This window comes from Antedon bifida, chromosome 10 (genome assembly GCF_963402885.1).
Source record: "Antedon bifida chromosome 10, ecAntBifi1.1, whole genome shotgun sequence".
Lineage (NCBI taxonomy): Eukaryota > Metazoa > Echinodermata > Crinoidea > Comatulida > Antedonidae > Antedon > Antedon bifida.
Window position 1 is genome coordinate 13,828,119 of NC_136235.1, and position 21,348 is coordinate 13,849,466.

Sequence of the window (21,348 nt, forward strand, 5' to 3'; positions counted from 1 at the left end):
TATATAAGAGTGATTATAAGTAAATAAAATTATGTTTTCTGATGGCCTTCTTAACATTAAAATTGTGCACAATGAAATAATCTGTGGACTGAGATCATGAGTTTGAATCCAAAGCTTGTCCCACAATAATGTGTTAACACAATAATGTGTTAACTATCAAAGGACACGTACAGGTTAACTTAAGTAATAGTAATTTAAGTATATTTTAAAGTTATTTGTATTTGATTTATAATATAGCATTAACAAAACGTAAAGCAGTTCTTGCCAACACCTAAATAAACAAGTAAAGAACATTAACAAATTAAAAAGAATTTTAGAATATGTGAATTAAAGGATTTTGTGCTTAACGCTCCATTCACACTGAACCTGAATTTCCATATATACAAAGTTATGAGTGTAGTGTTGATGAACTGTTTACACTAACTTATTTCAGATTATGGTGAAAAACGGTGTTTGTGAACACAGTGCTGAAAAATCATAGCATAGTCTAAGAGTTTTCTCAGCCAAATCTGGGCTCAGTGTGAATAAAGCTTTATAGAGAGCAAATGGACAAGCCTTTTTCAACTTATTATAGTAAAAGCTGTGTTAATGATGAAAAAGAAATGTTTACGCATAATAAATGAGCATAGTGTAAATTATTGTTTAGGTTACAAAACTACAGATTTTGGAATGTTTTTATTATATCGGTTTAATATTTTCCATTTGTCTTTTCCGGGACTTTTTCCTGGAGTATAAGAATTATACTGTATACCTATTTTCTATTAAAGAAAAATATATATTATTACAGTAGTTATATTATAGTGTATTATAAACATGTATTATGCTTCTTATGTAAAGCAAACAGGTATATGTAGTCTTCAAATTAATGCATGTTTTGCGTGCTATACTTGAAGTATGGAAGGCCAATGAGAAATTGTATGTATACCCTTCCAAATTGTATAGTTATAACAGTATGGTAATTAATATTATATTAGCTAAAGTTTATCTCTTTGATTATAAATGTTTGTGTAGTCTGTGGCATTTTGGTTTATTTTGCATTATAAAATATTAAAGTACAACTGCATTTAACATTTTATTTGATTTTGTAATTGATATTTTCAATTTGATCATAAAGTATTTAGAATAAAATACTCCGTAAATGTATGATAAATATGTTATTTATTTAAATTAATGATAGATGGATATTCACTCATAGAAAAAACAGTTAAACCCTTATTAAGGGGACACCTTACGCATGTGTTTGTTTCTGATCCTCTGACATTAATGTTTAATCGATGAACCTACCTGTTATCCCATATTAATACTGTATAATACTATACTTTACTACTTTGTTTCATGATGGGCTTCTTTTCAAGGTTTTACAAACCAAAAAATATAAATCTTGACAACAATCAAACATAACACCTATTTATTGGTTTGTTCTGTTGTTTTTTTATTGAATACATCTCGAAATTACAATATTAAAATAGTGAATAAAAAAAAAAATAAATAAAACATAGATAATTCATGATAAAGCATACTGTTCCTCCCTCTGTAAATGAGATTAAAACTGACCATGAAAATTATATTCTGAATAGTGGTCAATAATATAAAAAACTACACACAGTAGAACCCTTCCTTTGGGACACCTCTAATCAGGGGACACTTTTCTGTTAAATGAATGAAGGAAATTAATGTAATAATACGTAAAATAACTTGATTTAGACCAGTAAAATGTTCACTACACATTCTTCGCACACAAACTGTGGCTATAGTATTATTATGGCAAGATTTTGCACTTTAAACCTGGCATTTTTATAGTAAATCCAAGACAGAACAGGGGCTATTTTCGTAATAATATTGTTTTCATTTTACTATTCAGGGGTGTAGGGTGGATTCATTGACTTAATGTCACTCAGGGATTATAAATACAGAAAATATGTCAATGGTAATTTAGCAGAAATTTGCTACTGTAGGCCAATCCACTATAATCTAGGTGCTCAACAAACGGTGTGACCCGCAAGTACATTTCATATGACCTGCAAAGAGCTGCTAAAAAAATTTATAAAAAAAACCATAAACCCTTGAACTTCTATCTGATCCGCAAGATAAGTTGTAAATACTATTATCAGAGCCACACTAGAAACTGCACTATATATACTAATAATTATTAACAAATAACTCCAAAATCAATCTTAATATTACAATTTTCATAGTAATACATAAACCCTGTCAAATCTTTAGTAAAAATTGTGATTGATTTAAATTGCCTATTTAAATACTACTGTATACCAAAGGCATCTCATGCAAACCTTATATTCATGCAAATTCCAGCACTGAAATACCAAATATCCATTTTGGTTTTCTTAGTTTTCATTCTTATAATATGTTACACAAGAAAAGTGATAATATTATAATCACTGTTTAGAAAACAAAATCATAAACAAGTAATTAAGAAATATAAGAGGAAGCTGCCACCAGGATTTTTAATACACCACTGACCTGGTGCAGTTTGCAAAAGACAACACAAGTTTGGTTCTATAGTTATAACAAATATGTTAGATATATAATAAGTGTGTACACAATTTAACATTTGGTCATTTCTTCAAAAGTAAGTACTGTACAGTTGTTAATTTTTATTACCATAAAGTACAGCCCAAACCTAAAATCAATCACACTTCTATAACAGTAAATTATAACCAAGACAAGCCCACCAGGTGGAAATAGGTATGCAGTAGAATCAAATATAATTGCGCCAAATACTACCTGCATTATGGGAGCGGTCCATACCTATCACCGGGGTATAATGTGACGCGCTTTGAGCATTAAGCGCTATATAATTGACATTATTATGACAAAGGCAAGGTGTAAAGGCAAGGTGAATTAAGTTTAATTTTACAAAATATAAAATATACTGCTAAAATAAAACCTCTTCTTTAGGACACCCCTATTCAAGGGAAACTTTCCTGTGAAACGAATGTGGGGGTGAAGAAGTGTATGATTTAACACTACAGCCGGGATACCCCAATTGGTTGCCGAAAGAGTCCTCTTAATAAGGGTTTCTACTGTAATAGCAATATAAATAATATATTAAGAACATGTAAACATTTTAATTGAATATCCCATTCAAGATCAACTTGTGAAGTGATACAATATCCAAGACTTTCATGCACAACACAACCAAAAAATTAGCACACATAAATTTCAATGGTAATAATAAAAATGCCTCACCAGTGATAACTCTCCTATTCTGTTTTCAAGCTAGAATGTATAGTACAGAATATGCAGTACATTTCATGGCAAATTGGGCAATAGTTGACTGTGATTGCCCTGAGGAGAAACCTCTACACTATCAAACTAGTTTGACAAGTGTGATGTGCCCAAATATGGTAGTGATATACCCAAATATGGTAATATGACATCATCATGTCCATATATGGGCACATTTTTGATAGTGTAGACAGAGCTTTATACAATGTAAAATGCACCAATATTGGAAGACACTGTTTTACAAGACTGTGAATTTAATGTTTTCATATCTCATTTCCTGATCTCTGATTGGTTGCCTAGTGGAAAACTGGCGTTAGGCCTAGCCACCATTTATCCAACAAATGTGTTGTATCTACCCTGTGTGTTCTTTACTTTCAGATGATAAATGCAGGCATCATTGAAATTACCAGAACAAAAAATTGACATTATTAAATTATTTTTTTTTCAAAATTAAATAGATTGCATAATGAAGATTTTACTAAAATGCTTTCTATGTAAGTTTTAAATAATAATAATTTATCAGATATTATTTTATTGCACTTTTTTTTTCTTAAAATGGATTTCCAATATGCTATTACTGAAATAATATGTTACAATACATATTTGCATAGAATAGGGTTGTATATAGATAGTGGATAGCACGCAAGTTACTGTTTATTCAAAATTATTTTTAATGTAATGAATTACTATAAATTAGATTTATTCATTCAGTTGAACTTTGCCTCACAAAAAAAATTCAAAATTGTTTTTTTTTTATTGCAGATAAAAACTGCAAAATGAATGGCTATATGCTAGCACTCAAAACTAACTTATTTACACTAAAACTACTCAGTGACCAGCAGCACAAACATCATAAAATATTATAATAAATATAAATTCTATATAATGAAATTATAATTAATTTAATATTTAAGTCACCCGTCTCAAATCAAACTTAGTGCACAAAGAGAACTAGAAAATATAAGATTTAAATAAATTTCAACAATCTTTACATGGCAGTGAAATTGCAGTAGAACCTCTAGTAAGAGGACACATTTGGAACCAAAGCGTCCCCTAATAGGGGCTTCCCAACAGAGGGATTCTACTGTGTACTGTACATTTCAAAATGTCCTAATCATGTGTCACTACATGGAGTAACTTTACTCCATGGTCACTATCAACTAACGTGGCTGCTTAGTATCAGAATAAGGATAACACATTAAAAAACACTTTAGGCCTACAGTACATTATTAATGGAACGTTTTATCTTTCTTCTGATGTCTTAAGCTCTATCTACACTATTAAAAAAAATGTGATGTTCCCATATATGGACACAATGACATCATATCACTACCATAGCTTGTTTTTGTCAAACTAGATTGATAGTGTAGACAGTCATATATGAAACTAATTTTCATGCATCCTTGTATAGCCCAGCAAACAGTTTAATTTCTAATTATTAATGGTAAATTCTTAGTTTTAAAACCATTACATTCTGTATGTTAAATTTACAATAATAATAATAATTGCTCATAAAGTTCATAATCAAAGAATTCATTGTGTTTAGATTACAAATAATGTTTTATTTAGAAGAATTTATATAGTCGGTATCACAAATCAATAATTGTAAAATTCTTCTTTTTTTTTCAGTCTAGAAGTCATTAACTTGCTTAAACACTACTTTTAAAATTTCACAAAGTTTCTCACAGTTAACCATTTAGTAATTGCTAGAATTATCTTTACCTTTACAATTTTGAATTTCATGTTACTTATTTCCATATTGTACGCGCAAATTCACCTCAGTTTTGTGGATAAGTTGAATTTATTACACTCCAATTATCCATTAACAATCGGAAAAAAATAACAGCAACAAGTTTTTTCAACTAACAAACTAACCTTGACTTGCTGTATTTTTTTAAATATTAAGAATATCATTATTGATTTTCCTTATTTGGTATTGACTCATGCCAGTTCTCAACAGCCCATTGCATAGCCCATATACTCAGTGGCCTCATGTAGCCAAGGGACCGGTAGGCCTTCTTAGCCATGTAGGCCTCAGGTGTTTGGTAAGCAAAGCCTAGCCGATTGAAACAAGTCTCATATACTCCACTAGCTGTTTGGAAACCTTCTTTCACCATACCCTAAAAGAGAAAACATTTATCTTAAAACATAATCAGATAATTTATTAATATAACTATCACTTTCTACAAAATTGTTGATTTTGAATATTGTAAAGTAAACTTTATGGAGAATTTTCAAGAATTTCACCAGCGAGAGACCTGGTTGTTGTTACTGTGCATGTGTACTTGCATTACATACATACAGTACATTATGCTAATAATAGAATCATTCGTTAAAGACTACACTTTTCTATTTAACTTGACGGCAGTCAATCTTTCAACTCATAAAATATTCTCTGTATTCAACAATTGATCATTTGTATAATATATTGTTGCTCGTACCACTGCTCATACCATAATACAAAACACAGTGTTCTTCCACAGCAGGTTTTGCCAGCAAGATTTGCCGGACTAAATTGGCTCCAACCGGTATTAAAAATAGTGAAAGAAAATTATACATAAATAATTACTTATCTACTAGTGGTAGGTTAAGCCAAAACATTGAAAACAAACAAGAGCAATCAAAGCCTACAGTATATTTTGTAAATTTACCAGACTTAATTTCTATATTGGGAGAACACTAAAGTAACTTGCTCATACCTCTTGTATCATACTAGCAGAGAGGGCGTATGTTACACCAGTCCAGACTTCCTCCGCTTGTAAGCTCGACGGATCAATCTTACCGCTTGGCCGCACGCCGTTCATTGCACCAAATGTCCCATTATTTATTCCCATTACGTTCAACTCAAAGATAGTTTTAAGTGCTGATTTGATATTATCGACAGGAAAGACTGGATTGCTCGGGCTGACAAAGTTACAAGCTCTTAGAATCCAGTGCCCTGCAGCCTGGTCTGCCATTACACTGTTGCTATAGTATTTACCACTGCTGTCATAATTGTAATATTTACCTGTAAATATAATACAGTTAAACTGAGAACATATATATATAATTTAAATATGAAAATATAACAATAGGGAGTTTTCGATTTGCGACGAGTGACGACCGAACTACATCATTTTATTCTGATATAAAAAACACATATTGCAACTTGACAGCCGAAGCGTAAACGAGTTGCATTACATGTTAATTTATTATGCGCATGCAGGGATATTGGGACGTGTTTCCTCGCTCCTCACCACAACCCAGTTTTGATGGTTTCTAGCAACGACCGACGACACAGCGATTGACCTGACCTACTTAGGTCTCTAATAGGATAAAAATGAGTTTAAAAACATTCACACATATATATAATAATAATATACCGCATTTTTATAGCGCCCTTTTCATGAATAATCATGCTCAAAGGTGCTTTACATTTAAATACATCACAATGTATTTTCTTCACAAAAGTATAGAAATATTTACAAATATAGTGATAAAAAAAAGTAACTTTATGCTTCAAACTTTAATTGAAAAGTTTTTTTTACAAAATTCAAAGGTGTTATGGAGTCAATATTACAACATTTCAATTAGAGAACTTACCATTCCATAATTTAGTTTCATAAGATTCTTTTCCCCGTTCTAACAGACTCTTATACTCGTCATGTTCATGATTGTAACCTAAAATACGTGATACCTCACACATGATAGAAAGAGCTGCTAACCACAACCCTCCGCAATATGCACTAAAAAAACAAAAGATCTTTAAAATTATCTTCTTATAAAAACGTTTTGATAGTTTAAGAGTTATAAATTCCTTATTGTGATATCCACATTGTAATAGCTAAACATTGTTGTTTTTGACTGTAGTCTATCAAACTAGTTTGACAAAAAAGTGAGATGTGGCCAAATATGGTAGTGATATGACATCATAATGTCCATATATGGGAACATCACATTTTAAGTTTGATAGTGTAGACAGAGCTTTACAAATGATTAGAAATATTAAGATAGATTTCCTTAATACATAACCACACAAAATAACGCCATGACAAAACATTGCTAGTATACCTTGCGCCAGTAACTGTCCATGCATCATATGTTTGGTCTGGGAAACCAGAGTTATCAATCAAGCCATCACCATCCGTATCATGTAACTTGGATGTTTCCATGACAATCTAAAAATATAAAATATGCATAAGGTATATAAAAAAATTAACTGTCAATACATTATTAGTATCACGCATGTCACAAAGCACAAATAGACATAAACAACAATATTTTCAAATATGTGTAAACAAAGAAACAAGAGTGAAATAACATCTTTATAATTTACACCTTGTTTATTTCACCATTGTTCCTGTGCAGTTTAGGGTTTCTGTCAAACTACATTGCATAATAACATGTAATTATTATACATTGTGTACAACTATCTATCTGTACGTTTAGTTGGTCTAACAGTTTTCTTGTAAATGTATGACTTATAATATTTAGCATAAACATATACAATTTTTACAGTTCTTGAAATGGACAGAGTTTCTTATGCTTTGTGCCCAAATATGGTAGTGATATAACATCATCATGTCCATATATGGGCACATCACATTTGTTGTCACATAAAGTTTGATAGTGTAGACTGAGCTTTAGACAGTTTATTGTTTATCAATTTTAAATTTCATTTTATTTCGGAAATATCATCCATATTAATAAACTTATAAACCATAAAACTAAACTTAAGTATATAGAATGCTTCTCCATCTACAATACATTTTGGAGTTATGGAGCATATGTTTGCAAACACAAGCAACAAGGATGTTACCACTATTCAACATACGTTGCATGAAACTATAGGTAGATTTTCGCATGTACTCATTGAAGGAAGGGACACCTAGTTCAATAAACATTGCACTGGCACTACTACTTTTAGAGACATTAAGTATACGGCGCAGAGCATTATTGTAGCATACATTAAGAGATCTAATATTCTTCATACGATAGTTACACCAAAGGGCTGCACAATACATATTAATACAGTAAGATCTAAAGAGACAACATTTCATTAATTCTATTTACCTTCAATCGTGGCCACATTTCTCTTAGAAAGTCCATGTCCTGAGTGATATAGTAATCCCTATATGTCAGTAGTACAAATTTGAGATTGAGGTCTTTCCACTGTGAGGTATCATGGAGGTAGTAGCTGTTTATACTTAACCACGGTTCTTCCTCTGTAAAACAAGAATTCATTTGTAATGTATTTATGTATTTTGGCTAGGACACATGACAAACAGCAAATCATTGTTACTACAATGCGAGTATAAAATACCAATTTCGGAATTAAATTTGTGTTATTATCCTATTATCATGTTAATGGTGCATGAGTAGGTCTTCTATTTGGCCTTCAGTGCCTTAAGCTCTGTCTACACTATCAAACTTTATGTAACAACAAAATGTGATGTGCCCATATATGGACATGATGATGTCACATCACTACAATATTTAAGCATATCACTACAATATTTAAGTACATCATCCGAGATAATCAGATTTCTTACTGAGCGAGCGTGTATTGCCCTGGTATTAAACTGACCAATCATAGTAATCAAATAGCGCGCAACTATGCTTTCTTTTCGAGATTTCTCAGGGTTTGCGTACATATATTTAAGTACATCACACTTTTTTTGTCACATAAAGTTTGATAGTGTAAACAGAGCTTAACAATGATCATCAGGGAGACAACCCTCTATCATTTTAATCATTTGAATTAAATGTCATAGAAGTTCTTCATTGGTTCTATTTTCAATGTGTATGTGTGGCAAGGTAAATGCAATATCTCACCTGGATCACCAATGTCATGAGGTACAGATCCCAGTAGTTTTCTTTGTGTTGCTTTACCTGTGTTTAACTCTTTAAACACCTCCTCATCCGCATGTTCCACAAACATACCTATTTAAAAATTATGTCATAAAAACTCATATACTACACTAACTATACAATTTACTGGTTAAAATACATAACACAATTCTGCAAAAAATGTAAACCTACTGTCTGTCCTTCTATAGGGAGATTAGTAGCCACACAACACAAACCCATACAATGTGTTTGATTGTAGGGACAGTTTTTTTTGTGGTCACAAATCCTTCACTCAGTTTATGGAAAAATGCCTATTGATTTATCATGTTAAAACGCGGACATAAAAAACGCATGATTACCAACCAAAGTCGTGTTGTATGCATAGTTCAAGTTTTGGCCACAGCATTGCTAGTGCGAATGATGCATAGAAATGTACGTCATACGTGTTGTACATACGGTATTCATGCCCTGCAATAAGAAATATACGAAATGAAAAAGAAAAGTGTGGTGAAAAATGCCTCCAACAGACATAAATTTATAAATAGTGATATGACATCATGTCTATTATGGGCACAGCACATTTTTTTGTCACATAAAGTTTGATAGTGTAGACAGAGCTTTAACTGTATAAGAACAAAACCTAGTTCCTAGTTTAAGTTAGTAGTAGCATTTAGGTCATAATACAAAATACTAGTACCTGCCAAGGATAGGAATCCATGATGTTAAGCTACAGTGCATTTGCAGGGTAATGTAATATAATAGAACACCATTTTGGAACTGCCCATGTCTTTACTAACATACTATGTTCTTATTAAAGCGTGGTTCCCACTAGAGACGCGACGAAAGGACGTACGCGCAATGCAAGCGATTTGACTGTTCGAATAGTCCATCGCTTGTGATTGGTCAAATCACTTATGTTGCGTTAGTGGGAACCATGCTAGCGCCTACCTGTCACTAGTCAACAGAGAGTGCATAATGCGAATCCTGTATAGTATACTAACCTTCTAAATAAGCGAACCTGCCATATTCCTTGATCAGTTTAGCATGAGCTGGTTTCAGGTCTTCAGTGATTACCTCACCATTACAGGTAGGTTGATCTTCACATGCATCCACCCATATAGTTCCACCATCAGAGATGTAATAGAGCTCATTGAATAATGCAGATTTATACCAATCAGGAAGCTCACTATAAAGAATGCCATACATTAGGTAATGCTGAATAAAAGGTTATGTAACATCTTAAGTATAGCTATTATACTATGGAATTTATTATCGGAGGATGTAGTATCTTTAAGATCAACTAATCAATTCAAGTCAGGTCTCTAACAGGCATGGTCCAACCACCCTCTAAAATTTGCGCCGTATTCGAGATTTATTTTCAAGAAGGACTTATAGGCATAGTCTAGCCTCGATTTCGGACCCAGCAAATGCTGAGCTCTGGAAACAAGTAGGTATAGTTTTTACAGCGCACTACTACACTATTACTACTACGACACTACAATGATATTGATAATTAGAATTATTGAAACATTGTTGAACACATCTAGCCCTTACAAATGCTTACTTTTATGCTTAAAATACCTTAAAAATATACCTGAACACTTATGCACATTAATAATTCACTTTCATAATGAATATACCAATACTTACGGATTATTTAAAATTGGGTTTTGCCAAGCCTCGATTTTCTCTTCCCAACTTGCATAGTTATTGATAGCATAAGAAGACAAGGCAGGAGCTGCGTTCCCAGAGTTACCAAACCAGCGTGCATATCGACGAGTGTATTTCCTCCTCTGGCTTTTAAAATGAACATTCGGCATATCCCAAGTTAGTACAAACTCTAATTTCCCTTTGCTGCCTTGGGCGACAGTCGTTTTAGCAGCTACGGCGGCAGCGATTGCTGTTCCCTTTTTGGTCTTGTCTGTCGGTCCTGAATTTAAGAAAATCAATGTTTCAATTCAATGTTTTAAGAGATGTATTTATGAGAATGACAAGCCTGTCTTGACCATATACTATAGTAGTAAGTTGAATTGAACAATTCTCATTGCCTGTTAGGCAAAACTTGACACATTCAAAACAAGAAGAACATTCTAAAGACCGATCTAAACTAATTTGACAAAAAAAGTGGGATGTGCTCAAATATGGTAGTGATATATCCAAATATATGGGCACATCACATTTTTTGTCACATAAAGTTTGATAGTGTAGACATAGCTATAAGACCCATCTACAATGTATATTTTTGATTAACAGGATACAAACATGGAAACGATTCGTTTTTTTTTTAATGTGACTAAGGAATTTGTGGAGAAATGAGAAGATAGTTTTAAAAGAGTCAACAGCACAAAACAAACATAAAATGTCTTACCAGCCGGACTTTCTAATTGCCCATCTTCGTGAAGATCCTCCCATATTAACTTGCCCTGATCGCTCTTGTCATAAGGGTTGAAACCTGTCACATGACTTACAGATACACCTTTCTGAAATGATACAAAAAATTAATTTGTATTAGTGTAGGATTAGTGGAAGTTGTTGTTCAGGGATAATATTCTAGAGGCTAGAAGAAACCATGTCACATAGTGTAAGTACAATTTTGTGGAAAATATCCCGAGATTTAAAAAAAAATGAGAAAAATACACAGATGAGAGGCCTTTTATTTGTTCCGAGATAATCCAAGTTCTTACTGAGCGCATGTGTCTTGCCCTGGTATTAAACTGACCAATCATAGTAATCAAATAGCGCGCAACTACGCTTTCTTTTCAAGATTTCTCAGGGTTCATGCATGTGTGTACGAAAAAGCGTAATAAATCAGGAGATCAAACCTGGTTACAAGTTGTAACAATTTATGCAGATGTGAAAAGGGTATTACACACATAACATTCTCACTAGTGAATCAAATTAATTTATCCATGGAGAAATACTGTTCCATTTCATATCTTAATATGAAGTTGGGATAGATGTCTGTAAACCCTGTTTTCCACTATGCAAATTTGTTTATATGAAGCAAATTTGTTTATGAATCAAATGATAAAAAAAAATTCCACTACATGAGCAATAGCTGTGACTTTCAATTCCATCACGTGTCTGCTATGGAATCTACTTTTGGTATTTAAATTTTAATTACCAATTAAAAGTAATGACTAGTAAAAAGTAATAAATTATTATCTATGTATATTTATTGTCTTTTGCTGGTATTATTAGTGATTTCTAGACAAATATAATTTTAACATTTCTATTAACAATCATGATATTCCCTCAGTCCAATCTGCTACATTTTTAGGAGTTCATCTTGACAGTCGACTTTCATGGAAAAATCACATCAATTTTGTTGAGAATAAAATTTCCAAAAGTCTTGGCATCATCACTAGACTTTCATCTTTTTTACCCCCTAACATTCTTCGTATTCTTTACTGCTCCCTCATCCTGCCTTATCTTAACTATTGCAATATTGTCTGGTGCAACTCTTATCCTTCCAGTATTAAAAAACTTCAAACTCTTCAAAAAAAGGCCATCAGGGTTATATCTGGCGCCCCACCCCTGTCTCATTCATCTCATCTTTTTTCAAAGCTTAATCTTCTCAAAGTCTCCGATATCAATCTAACCCAACAAGGCTCGTTCATCTTTTTTTCTATTAATTCTAACCTTCCCAAACATCTCTGCTCCATGTTCACTCCAAATTCTTCAATTCATTATCATCATACCCGTATTTGTTCAAAATTAAATATTCCAACCCATAAAACCAACCACTTTCAACACAACATTAGGTATTCCGGACCCACTTTTTGGAACGATCTGCCACTCCCCATCTTAAACTCTGTTTCTAGCAAATCATTTTTATCTAAACTTAAAAGTCACCTTATTTCCAAATATTAACTTTTCCTCGGTCAATTTTATTTTTTATTTTTCATTTATATTTTTTTTAAATTGTCATTGTCTGTGTCTGTAATAGGTACGTCCTCCACAAGATGTGTTTTTCATCTTTCTGGGCGTGTACCTTCTTCTTTCGAAATTTTGTTTACATATATATTGTTCATTGAAATCTGTTTTGTATATGAAAGGAGAAAATAAATGTTGCTTTGAATTGAATTGAATTGAATTAATACAATAATTCCCTTACATCCTGTTGTAATGCCAACAACTACTTCCACAAAATTAAAAGGCTGTCTTTGTGACTATCACCCATTGACACTTTTTACTTTTTGGTCCTGAACTGCTTCGCATTGAATGCATGGCAATACATGAACCATCCATGGCAACTTGCAGAAAGTTAAGGTACTGTATGCGCACAAATTTCCATTATTAAATGGCACACAGAGGGAATAATTTGCCAAATGCTACATAATACCACCTTGTTGCTACACAAATCAAATGGTAAATCCAAAATACAATACAAACTATATTTTGATCAGCACAACAGTAGTAATATACAAGTAGAATGAATTTAGGATGTTGAAAAGGACAAAGTATAGAGGATTGGTTCGTACCAGAATGGACCATTTCAACTGCTCCAACTTATATAAAGACCTAATGTACAATAGGAGGCCCATAACATAAGAAAGAATATCAAATAATTTTAGGCAGGCAAATTTTGAGAAATACTAAGACATATCTACCAAAATAACAACAATTGTGAAATATATGATTGTTAAAAATGAATAAAAATGCAAACTCATGGGAGTAAACAACAGTATGTTATTGTGATCAATTTTAAAACCTTTTGAACCTCGAATACAGTATCTATTCAAATTGTTACATTTCATTAAATATTAAATATTAAACTATCAAATGGGTTCAAAAGTTAAGGAAATACAGACACAACAATAGGGTGAATTGAATGTGCCAATATAGTATACACAGTGATCATTGTATGAACGCAAATCATAATGTCTAGACCAAACTTCATGGGTACTGCATTACATAGTATTATCTGATCTGTGACCATATATGGATATGACACTTTATTAACTTATGAGTTTTACAGGATGTACTATCAAGATTCAAGGGCAGGTTTCCTAGAGCACTAGTATCCTAAATCTATTTCATATTCTCTTAAAAACTTTACTTTTCGCAAACTAAAAAACAGGGAACTTTACAGTGGAAAATCTAATAGTCCATGGTGAAAGTAATAAACATTTTGCTGATTCACGTCCAACAAGGACAAGAACTTTAACGCAGTATTATGAAATAAATGAACTAAAATCAGCACAAAGAACAAGATGTTGTTTCACAGAAAATAACTTTATACATTGCTACATAGAGATATTAAATAAAATATGAATGGTACAAGTTTTTTTTTAACAGTTAAAACTGTTATTGATGGGTTAAAAACCTACGCAAGCACTTAACAAACTTCTAAACAATTATGTACTCTGCCACTAGTTTTTACAGAAATTATTAATTATTATCAAAATGATTATATTTCAAAGGGAACTACATTCTATTATGACTAGGTTCTAGACAGGTTTTTTTACTTAATATTAGTAAAAAGATAAATATTTAGACACATATGGCGTTTCATATGTACTGTATACTACTGTACTTAAGCTGTATTTCAGGAAAAAATTGAAACGTCGACTAGTGGACTAATATAAAAAAGACAATAATAGTTAATACAGACTTGGGGCAAGTCTATATTATGACATAGAGTAAATGTGAAATTTATATTCTAACACTAAATTAATACTTATAGAATAATTCATTTCAAAAATGATTATTTTTCATTGTGAACTACATTGTTAATGACATAATAAAAAAAACCCCCTGAAACAGCTGTAGATGGAACAGTAGACACGTCCAGGTGAAAGCAACGTAAATCACACCAAACGCACAAATCAATATGTATTGAATGTGTACATACAAAAGCACTGTCACATATGCAGAAATCAATGATTTAAATACAAGAGTTTGAAGGCCAACCTGATCAATAATTTCACACCATGCTTAATTGTTAAAAACGGTCTACATAGCATTTTGGAAAATTCATTCATAAAATTCACAATAATTCATATTCTTTGGTAAACTTTTTTCATTTTATTTGTTTCATATAAGAAAAGTATGATTATAACAAGACAAAGAATATAAGAGAAGAGTTCCACATGACTGGGTTTACCAAAAAGCAAAATAAATAAACCAAAGTGGAAAATATTATATACAATATAATTTTGGGATAGGAGAGGATATGAACATCAATTCTGTGCTTTATTTTGAAACTAATAATTCAAAATTATTAAGCTAAATCAAAACAGTAAAGTAAAACAGACAGAAAGAAAGTGTAGAGTTTTCGGTTAACACTATTATTTTATTTATAGATTTTTTATTGTATCTTGTTGTAGAAGCATGTGTGGGACGGGGTAGTGGAGACGGGGTAGTGGAGACGGAGACAGAATTACAAAACTGTTAATTTCTTACTGTGTTTGCAGCTGATACAGCCATGGTACAATCCATCGTTGGATGAGCATTGTGAAGAAGCACCCCTGCTAGAGTAGTGGAAGCTTCTGATGTCTCCTCTGTTAAAAATGGTTCATTCCATCTACCACCAAGTTTATCACTGGCTTGACCAGTTCCATTTTGAAAGGTAAACATAATAGTAACATATAGGGGTTGGTCCGAGTTGTTATGGATTTCCCACACAAACACACCAGCTGGAGTAGAAGTATCCTAAAAATCATCAAAAAAGCATTCTTATGAAAATAAAACGTGCAAATACTGTAGTTAAATCTAAAGTCAACTGTACAATTACAATTATACTTACAACTATATATATGTCTATAAATTATGAGAGAGAGAGTTTGTACATATTTGTTTTCTATTGTACGCCTCCATACACACACTCAAAATGCTGGGGGTAATAGCGTTATCAAAAAGATCGACATTGTATGGGAAACTACATTTAAAAATGAGATTGTTTTAAAATATAAAGTGGTAGAAAAGTTGGCAAATTTAACAATTTTTCTTTTAGTAATAAGATCTTATCCAATATTAATTTAGATTTTGTATACCTTGTAATCATTTGGAAACACTGGTGAGATCTGTCTACAAATCAGTGTTACATTAAACTCTGGTATACGATACGTTGTCCATGCACGTGGATAGAGGCCTAGATAAGTAGCATCACCCCCGGGGAAGTTCCATTTCCAGTGAGTCAAGACTTTACTCGAAGGCTTGCCAGGTGACAGAACTTGTTGGTAGACTGTTTGACCATCTCTACGTATACACACAGTAAACTATAAACAAAAATTAGTAATGAATATTCAGAACATTCAAGATGACACAAATAAATATTGAAAGTCAAAGTAAAACTCTATTCATAAAGGTCTGTCTACACTATCAAACTTAATGTGAAAAAATGTGATGTGCCCATATATGGAATACATCATATCACTACCATATTTGGGCAAATGACACTACTGTAGTTTGATAGTGTAGACAGAGGTTAAAGGAAACCCAATGTGTTGGACAATACTTAATACAGTAGAACCTCTACTTTGGGACACCTCTATTAATGGGACACCTCTATTAAGGGGACACTTGGCATGGCATGCAATGAACACCAATAATTGATACAATTATAAAGGGACACTTTGTTGGGTCTCCGGTTTCCCCTTTACAGTAAGTGGGGTTTGTATTAAACAATTTTGTTTCTGGGCCTGGATGTTAACTTTAGTGGTTTAAATGATACTACGAAATGTTTAATCAGTGAACCATGTAATGTAATAATGAAACAGGTTTCAACTTGACCCTTGACCCTAATTGAACATAAATAGTTGTCACAAAATGATTGTCACAAACTAAGTCAGTTTATTTTTTGGCCTTGGAAATTAACTCTTGTAAATCTTCTCTGTGTGTTTTTTGCATTTGTAGCCTTTTTTGGGATTGATAGACATTTTAATATCTTTACCACTTCTACCCAAAAAAAAATACAGTATCAGAAATAATTGATTGAATTCAAATAATAATCTTTGCAGATTCAGAGATTTAAGGGCGTGTGGCGCAGTGTGTTGGACGTTGGACTACTGATCGTCAGACCTAGGTTCGAATCCAACTCTCGCCGCATTGCTTGTATCCGTAGGCAAGATACTTTACTTACGTTGCCTCTCTCCACCCAGGTGTATAAATGGGTACCCAGTTAGATCTACACACAACTTTGCGCTGGTTACCGGCTGCATTATGGGAGTATGTTTCCATACGTGTTTGATCCCAAAAAAAATACTGGGGTAATAATGCTTGTAAAGCGCCTTTGAGCATGATTACTCATGAAAAGGGCGCTATATAAATGTGGTATTATTATTATTATTATTTCTTGTGACCTACTATTGTTGCCAAATTCACCACGTCAAAAATTTTGCCTATATTCCTGGTTAAACATATGGTACGACTTTACTCTATCCAATGCACGCACATTGCATGCTTACTGTGTACTACCTGTATGTAACTGTGCATGTGTAAATTGCATCACTTTTATTACAAAAGCTACCAGTATAGCATTAACTATTTGTTGTTTTATTTATTTAAAAATCGCATATGCAAACAGTATCAAATTTTATGTGACGTGTGAAATGTGATGTGCCCATATATGGACATAATGATGTCATATCACTACCATATTTGGTAATATCACTACCATATTTGGGCACATCACACTTTTTTTGTCCAACTAGTTTGATAGTGTAGGCAGAGCTTAAATCCCATCTATTCCATGTTCCTCTCCATTCATATTGTCCTTTACCTGATCAGCTTCTACAATATCATAACTATACATCCCGGGGGTAAGGCACCAGCGACAAAAGTCACCCTGCCAACCTCTGTTTATAGCACCGCATCCTATTCCACCAATAGGAACACCTGAAATTAATGAACATAATTTTGATAATTGTATACTTCAATTAATAATTATACAATTTGTATGAATTGTGGGATTATGGACAATCATACCAGCAAACTTAATCTTGTAAAATTATCTATTTGCTGCACTTTACATTGTAATAAAATAATATTGTTTACATGACAATAGACATCAAATGATTGTTCAGGTACCATTTTAGAGTTTATGCTAATTGTCTTTAATATAATGTTTATATAAAGGGAAAAGCTGGTTTAATTCTTTAGTTCAGTGGTTTATGAGAATGATCATAAATAATATTCATGAGAATGTTCATAAATATTCATGAGAATGTTCATAAATATTCATGAGACTGACTAATCATATGAAGTCTTATGAAGAACTTCATAATGCATCTATTATGTTAGAAAAAATCTGACAGGTTTTATTTCCCCATTTTGTAATCAGTGGGCTACAAACATTTTGTAGGACTAGTGAGTACCACAAGGTCCACACAAAATGTGTTAGCCCATTGGTCTAGTATATCAATGTCTAAAATGCATTTAATAAAATTCAGAATATTAATATGGGAAAATAGCACTAATTTATGAACGGGTTGAATATTGAACAAGATTAAAACGTATAGTAGTAGGTGCATTTCAACAACGTATTCGCTATTCAATCAAAACAATCCTTAAAGCCTTGTCTACACTATGTGCCCAAAAATGTGATGTGCCCACATGATGATGTCATATCACTACCATATTTGGGCTTATCACTACCATATTTGGGCACATCACACTTTTTTTGTCAAACTAGTTTGATAGTGTAGACAGAGCTTAAGGCAGATTCACACAACCACCCAAATGGATAAGATACAATATAACTGCAGAAACTAAAACATATACCTTCAGAAACACAAAAGGAAGTCTAATTATTGCTAGAATGAAACTTATACTTGACCAAATTTGGTGCTACAAGTTCATAATTTATTAATGATCTATTTTTAATGAAGATTAGCTTTCACATCATTAACAAAATTGTGTGTGAAAGAATAAAGATGTTGATTCTTAACTTTGTCTAACGAACAGAAGATAAATAGTGATAAGTACACAACGTCTTATTGTAAAGAGTAACATAAATATAACGTTTATGACCCTTATGAAAACTATTAATTATCTTAATAGTATTCCTCTGACTGTGTTTATGTCCTATTGAACATAGTATCTCTAGTTATACTGTACTTCTCAGATAATCCAAGTGCAATTCTAATTTATCAATCAAGATAAAATGAACTTCTTATTAATTCTATCTTACCATAAATTTGCTTTAATTTTGTTGGTTCAATTTGATCAATAAATATACGCCTTCCTTCTCGCTTCATTTTATAATAAAGCTGAATATACCTGAAAATATTAAATTAATAAATATTAATTAATAAATTAATAAAAACAATTTACAAGTTGTGAAAATATTTTTCGGTATTAAATTATCATATATGTTGACTGTACATAATTTGAATTATCGACCTTTCGTTTTCACCATGTGCTACTCAATTACATAGCTGTTGAGTCGAGAAGTCACACATGCCTGGAATGACTGTTAGACTCAACATGTGTGTAGTTGCATGGTGTTTGAAAATGAAAGGCTGTGAAAATGAAAGGGCGCAAGTATCCTCGCCCTCACACTCGTGAAGACAGTCAGCACGTCAAATGCTAATGAACAACGGGGACATTCATTCGGTAGGAAGTCGGACGATACAGTAATGACTTAATAACAAACCAGAGTAGAAGGTCAGGGAAAAAACGATCTCAACAAACATTTTAAAATTAATGATGTTATGAAATATCATTTGTACTTTCACTTTTTATTTATATATATCCTGAAGTGCCCTTTTCAAACTTATTCACCTATCACATTGCCTAGCAAAAATACACACCCGGGTACACGACCTGTAAAAATTACTGGTGTGTGTAAACTTAAGAGTTTTGCTAGGAGATATGAAAGGGGTATTATTACAGATCAGCACACGAAGGGATGGGAACTTTAAAAACCCTTCCTACAGTTCTGGATTTTGCACAATTTCAAACTGCACAAAAGGTATTGCAGAATTTGAAAAGTTTGCACAACTTCAACACATGGCGTTTTATTAAACTGAAATTATTTAATTATATAGGTAAACATACATTTAAATATTTTAAAATTCTAATAGTTTATAAATAAATAAAATAAAGTTTAAAAAAAAAAAATTGTAAATAAAAACAGACGATTCACTCCTGGGACGATTCGGTCCGGGACTTTTTAAAATACAGAGCCTAAAACATTTCTGAAAATGATTATGTTATAGCCATGTCAACTATGTTTAAACAAATTTGTTGGCGAATGCATTAACAAAAGTTTTTTTAAAATAATAATTGCACATAAAATGACTTCTTTAGGAATTTATTTTACACTGTGGCTAACGAGGGATACAGTACCGCATCTTTTGCTTTGGCTGCTAAAGGAATCGTCCAGGCCAAATCGTCCCGGATCGGATTCTACAGTACAATACAGATAATAAAAAAATAAACAAATAAATCTTGTCGCTTACTCACCTAAATCCCTGCCCTATCATTTCTGCTAATTGCCTTAAACGTATATGTTTTGATCTCAATGGACCCCATTTTTCTTCAAAGGTTTTATCTAAATCACGTCGCCAGCCATACACCGAAACCCCAGGCACTCCTGCATCAGGCTGGTTTGTAGTAGTATCAGCATCATTCGTACAGGTTGCTACAGCAGCAGGGCCCTCCTCCACAACAGCGGATGCCATCTCTCGCTCTATGTAGTGTAGGCCTGCCTAGGCTAGACTCTCCTCACGTCACAGCAATTTATTGACGATGATTTGTTAAACGTCTATCTAGGCCTAGGTCTTTCTGTCTAAACTTAAAGTGTGATAAGGGAATGTTCCATTTTTCGACCGCTATAATAATTTGCCTTTATTCTGTTATACAAACACTTTCCAACTTCTGTAATAAAAGTTCCAAAATGTCAACAATCAGCTGATATCAACATACCACCGCACCACCACACTGTTTACAATCGTACGACGAGATTACAATGTGAGTTCCGGAGAATCTGTGGTTCACCGGGTTTTGTGACGCGTCATCAATGCGTCATACAACCGCTGGCCAAACTCTGACGTAATTAGTTTTTATAATACATAGAGGTCGCTAATCAAATTTAGGATTATATTATTTTAAAAATGTATTATTGGTGAAAATGTAATGTCTTATTTTATTTATTTATTTGATAAGCAAAAGAAAATGTAAAACATACACAGAGAGAATTTGTCAGGGACTGCTAAAGTAAATAAGATTACTATAACTTTAGGAGTCATGAGTCCCAATTTTCTTAACTTAAATAAATGTGTAATTAAACAATATTAGACGCAGTATAACACATATTTAAAT

The 21,348-nt window shown here is 32.5% G+C and overlaps 1 protein-coding gene across 1 annotated transcript; it reads right to left on the minus strand.

Moving 5' to 3' along the window:
• Nucleotides 1-1,413: 1,413 nt before the first annotated feature.
• Nucleotides 1,414-21,046, minus strand: LOC144854880 (non-lysosomal glucosylceramidase-like). The gene is made up of 15 exons (XM_078712883.1): nucleotides 20,491-21,046; nucleotides 19,214-19,302; nucleotides 17,804-17,919; nucleotides 16,077-16,301; nucleotides 15,487-15,735; nucleotides 11,447-11,558; nucleotides 10,729-11,008; nucleotides 10,080-10,264; nucleotides 9,442-9,546; nucleotides 9,064-9,171; nucleotides 8,302-8,453; nucleotides 7,300-7,406; nucleotides 6,832-6,974; nucleotides 5,949-6,256; nucleotides 1,414-5,369 (listed from the first exon to the last, which is right to left on the minus strand). Exons 1-15 carry the CDS (start codon nucleotides 20,706-20,708, stop codon nucleotides 5,163-5,165), a joined length of 2,604 nt encoding a protein of 867 aa, XP_078569009.1. The 5' UTR covers nucleotides 20,709-21,046; the 3' UTR covers nucleotides 1,414-5,162.
• Nucleotides 21,047-21,348: the final 302 nt, after the last annotated feature.

Coding starts and splice junctions, on each gene's coding strand:
- LOC144854880 (XM_078712883.1), bottom strand. CDS start 20,708: ATGGCATCCGCTGTTGTGGAGGAGGGCCCTGCTGCTGTAGCAACCTGT. Junction 7,407..8,301: donor AAATGTGGCCACGATTGAAG/GTAAATAGAATT, acceptor TTATATTTTTAG/ATTGTCATGGAAACATCCAA. Junction 6,257..6,831: donor TGAAACTAAATTATGGAATG/GTAAGTTCTCTA, acceptor TTATATTTACAG/GTAAATATTACAATTATGAC.